Raw genomic sequence first — 4,472 nt, 5'->3', positions numbered from 1 at the left:
CCGGTCTGGGTCTAGGATGTCTCCCAGAGGCTCATGTCCTGTAAACTTGGACCCTAAGACAGTTTCCAGAGGTGGGGGTCTCTGTGATGATTGTAGTTCTACTAGTGAGTTTATAGATGAATGGGCCAGTCAGAGACAGGGCCAAGGTAAAAGGAGGTCATAGAGAGCACACCTTCTAGAGGGTCCCTTTTCTTTCTTTCCTCCCCTGCTTCCTGGCGACTCTGCGGTGAGCAGCTATGCTCTGCTGTCCGCTCTCCTCCACAATCCTCTGTATCCACACAAGTCTCAGCAACGCGGGATCTGTTGGGTGTCTGAAACCGTGAGCCAAATTAAATGTTCCTTCCCAAAGTTGATTTATCTCAAGTATTTTGTCAAAGCAATGGAGAAATGTCCAGGAGGTCACAATTTGCTGGTTTCCATGTAAGGTTTTTAGCCAATTTATTCTCACTGGAAAAGTTGAGTAAAAATGTTTCTGGAGGGCCAGCAGTCTAAATGGTTTCACAGATAATCTCGCTGACACTGAGGCCTGGGTTCCAGAAGAGCATTAACAAAGCAGGGCATGAGGAACACCCTGATGATGATTAATTAGCTAAGGATGAACTGGGAGAGATGAATGGTGCTACAGACCGTAATTGCTTCTAGTTTGGGGCAAAGCTTGCAAGTTTAAATTCCCTCCTTTCTGGTAAAGTTGTTTGTGAATATAAACAGGCCTTGAATGTGCCGTTTCCCATGAGGGTCTGCTGTATGTCTCATTTGCTAAGGTGGTCTGAGTGAATCCTGGATGAGGGCATCTTAAAGTATCAATTCTTTGAGAACTCCATAGTGTCTTCTGGTTATACTCAACCCCTCCTCCTCTCAAATTCAGCCCTTCCATCTCATCTCCCCCAACCTCGTGTCCCTTTTTCTTTCTCACTTTTTAATTGATGTTTTTACTTCTTCGGTTTACATCCCAATCTCAATCCCTTCTCTCCTCTCCTCCCAGTCTTGCACTCTGATCTTCTTCTCCCTTCCCCCCATCCCCTTCTCCCTCTCATAACAACCCATTCTGGCACATCAAGCTGAATCAGGACTAAGCGCATCCTCTTCCACTGAGGCCACCCAAAGCAGCCTAGCCTACTGAGTTCATACTCACGGGTATTAGGTGGCCGTTCACTGAAACCGCATTAGGCTGGAGCAGTCAGCAGAGCCCTTCTGCTAGGACACCAGTCCTTGCCAGCACAAGGGAACAAGTGTATCCCAGTGGCCCCGGGCAGTAAAGCATCATGGGGATCCCTCGACAAACATTTTCATGGACACAAGGAGCCCACAAAAGAGAGGGCATATGGCAGGAGGGGACAGCTTGTGGATGGCTCCCAGCTTCAAAGAAAAAAAAAATGTGTGAAGATTTATGTTGACTGTAGATTTTCTTTTGCAAACAGCTGCCTCCCTTTCCCTGCCCAGCTGCTATCTGAGGTAGTGGCTACCCCTTGCCACCACAAGCCCACCACTCCAGTTCTAAACAGCTCAAAACCCTCATTTTGAAACAGGTCCTGAAGTAAATCCCCAGTGGGAGCCAGATTCCAGACTGGGAGAGCCACACGCTCTGAGCTGGGGACTGAGGATGTCTTCAGGAACTAGACAGGACCAAGACCAAGTGAGGCATAGCGCCCCGCTGTGCTGAAGAAGAGAGCAGCAGCTCTCACGCTTTCGCAGCCACTTTACATTGGAAAAGATTGATTTGGCCTTCTGGTGTGTTGTTTCCATAGAAGCAGGGCTTAACCTTTTAAGTGAAGATTATAAGGCTACCTAATTCATTTAAAATTAGGCTTCGAGGATCTCAGTGCTTAAGGCCCAAGTGTTTCTGTGGGACTTGCTGTAGCCATTGATCCAATGGGCAGACCGGCACCTACCGGCTCTCACTCTGCAGAAATCTGTTTGCTTTATTTGCAAACATAATTTCCTACAGAGGCATAACTCCTGAGAAAACCTGTCAGAATATTCATAAATAGCTTTTAATTAATGAACAGCATTGACTTCATAAACACAGGAAGACTGGGTTGCAAGCAAGACACGCGTGCATTCAATTAAAGTAATTTATTGTATTTTTCCAGAGTGGACATAAAGGGCATCTTGGGAGTTGATATCACAACACAGTGTTACACACCATTTCACAACTAGCTTTGCATTGAATTCTTTTTAAAAGAACACGTAATTTTAAAAAATCTGAATATTTACATATTAATAAAACATATGTACAGATTGAGACATATCATCCATAGATATGGACTTTTTTTTTTGCTAAGAAAGCTTATAAAAAAGGGTTTCTGAACAAAGCTGAACAGTAGTCACAGTAAGTTAACACAAATACAATGTAAACTTACAAAATGATTTTACTGTTACAGTTTGATCTGCCTTTCCAATTCGTGAATCCATTGCACTTATCTGTGAGTTGAAAGATCTGTACCCTCCTCAAGTACTGAAATCTCCAAGGTGTCACTACGGCTTGGAAGGAAGTGTTTTTTAGAAGGCTTAGAGTGCACACTGAGCAGGCCTATAGTTTTAAGTATACGTTCTTCCTGCGCTAAAACCAAATTCATCACCATTTAACAGAGTGAAGCAGACTAACGCAGCTTTTCCATTTCCTTGGGGAGTATTCTATTCTGGGAGGCAGAAGACAGTTTTTGTCTGGATCTGCTGCAGAATTAAACCAAAGTCCCGGTTTGTCTGCAGCTCATCAGGCCACTCAGTAAAACAAAGGGATGAGGACCGGCTGGAAACGCAAACCAGTACCTGAAAGGTGTACTTTCCAAGCTGTCCTTGTAGCTTCCAAAGGAAGAGAGCTAAAAGGTTCACATGTATGAGAGGTTGCTGGCTAGTTGCTAGACTGACTCTACAGGCAACACCCAAAAGTACATTTGTCACATTCCAGGGATATCACATATCATCCTCATCGGCTAGCTGGTCTCCGTGGAATACTGCTCTGGTCCTCCTGTCTTCAGCGTTACGCGTTCAGTGTGATATGACGCAGTACTGGACAGGGTCATGCGACAGCCAGGTTCTATGGCCACCTGGCCCTAGGCAACCTACTTTTCAGTTCTCTCACCGCTGAGAACTGCGGTGGGAGTCCTGCACAGCGAGGGACTTAGTTCTTGAAGCACTGACTGTTGGTTTGTTTTAACCTGTGGCTGGAACACACACTAGGAAAAGGCTAAGCTTTGTCATGGCCGTTTTCATCCCTGGGGTTTGGTCAGGCATCAAATACGATCTACAGTTACATTTCTTTCACGGCAATTTTTGGCCTTTGTGTCGAGTGCCTAAGATTCAAGGCAATTTCCTTTACATGATGAATAAGGGGTAAATGCAAGGTTTCCTAAGTAAGTGGCATTTTCGATGCACTATTTCATTAGCTAAACAAATGTGGAGGTAAATATTTCTGTAAAGCACATATCCACCCAGGAACATTTTCTTTAAAATAAACCCTGATTTTTTTTCACATTTAGTTTGACATAAAGTAGAAGGCAAGTGCATGAGGGAACAAATGAACTACAGAATGAACATGAACACAGGGTCAAAGCCACGGTTTGAAAAAACTGCTCAGTTAAACCACTTTTAAAGGCTTGGTGGCTCCCAAGCAGTTTTCTTTTTCCTAAGAAACTGTACTTAGTTTGTACTCCTTCGGTTCTGTTTTGGGTTACTACTTCACTGGCCAGGTCAGAGATCTCCTGTCTCCCAGAACCGTTTCCTCCTCTCAGCTGAGGAGGGGCTAGTTAGCGCTGCTTCGTAACCTCTGTCAGCCAGTCCTGGAAGAGAAGCTCTCCTCTGCATGCAGCTAAGCAATTTACAATAAAATAAATATGTTTAGAAAGACTGTGTATTCACATTGAGACTATGAATGGATAAAACAGGGAGGGAGTGGCTTCTCTCTGACGGGCCACACACGCTGGAGTTTTAAAGGGCAACACCTCTAAGCTTCATTTCTTTTAAAAATATATTATGCCAAATTAGGGTTGTGATACCACACGTTACAAAGAGATTATTCGGACAGGACAAGCCACCACGGAACACCCACACTGTAGGAACCCCAGCCGCTATGTGGACCTTTGAGGAAATGGAAGAGTACTCTAGGATGCAAGTCTAGGCAACGGAGCCTGCTTCTGGGTCCTCCGGGGTCTCTCTCTTGGTGACAAATATATTACCTACAACAGAGACAAAACAATAAGGGAGGCTGTTTCTCTACAGCAGAGCTGGACAGTTTGTCACATGGCTGAAGGGTTGGAGGGTGGGGACACTCGTGCATTGTCTGGGTACGTCACTAAGCATCAGCTTCAACTGTTCTAAATGAGTAATTTCAAGAATTAAGAATTTCTGAGGATCTTGTTTTAAAAAAACAAGAAAGCCCATGAATATATATTACCATTGGTGATGTACAGCAATAGAAAACAGCTAAGTATGGCTTACCCGGGAACGCTACAGCATGGCTTACCCGGGAACGC

General features: G+C 44.6%; 1 protein-coding gene across 2 annotated transcripts in view; it reads right to left on the bottom strand.

Annotated features, from left to right (window-relative positions):
• Nucleotides 1-2,058: 2,058 nt before the first annotated feature.
• Bend7 (BEN domain containing 7) overlaps nucleotides 2,059-4,472 on the bottom strand; it is a 78,800-nt gene continuing 76,386 nt past the window's right edge. For both annotated transcript variants that reach the window (XM_055593834.1, XM_055593835.1), the window contains exon 8: nucleotides 2,059-4,175. In XM_055593834.1, coding sequence (XP_055449809.1) covers nucleotides 4,114-4,175 — 62 coding nt within the window. In that variant the 3' untranslated portion in view covers nucleotides 2,059-4,113. The remainder of the gene's footprint in view (nucleotides 4,176-4,472) is intronic.

The sequence above is a fragment of the Psammomys obesus genome, unplaced genomic scaffold, assembly GCF_907164565.1.
Source record: "Psammomys obesus unplaced genomic scaffold, mPsaObe1.curated_primary_1811, whole genome shotgun sequence".
Classification (NCBI taxonomy): Eukaryota; Metazoa; Chordata; class Mammalia; order Rodentia; family Muridae; genus Psammomys; species Psammomys obesus.
This window is presented reverse-complemented; position numbering and strand designations above follow the sequence as displayed.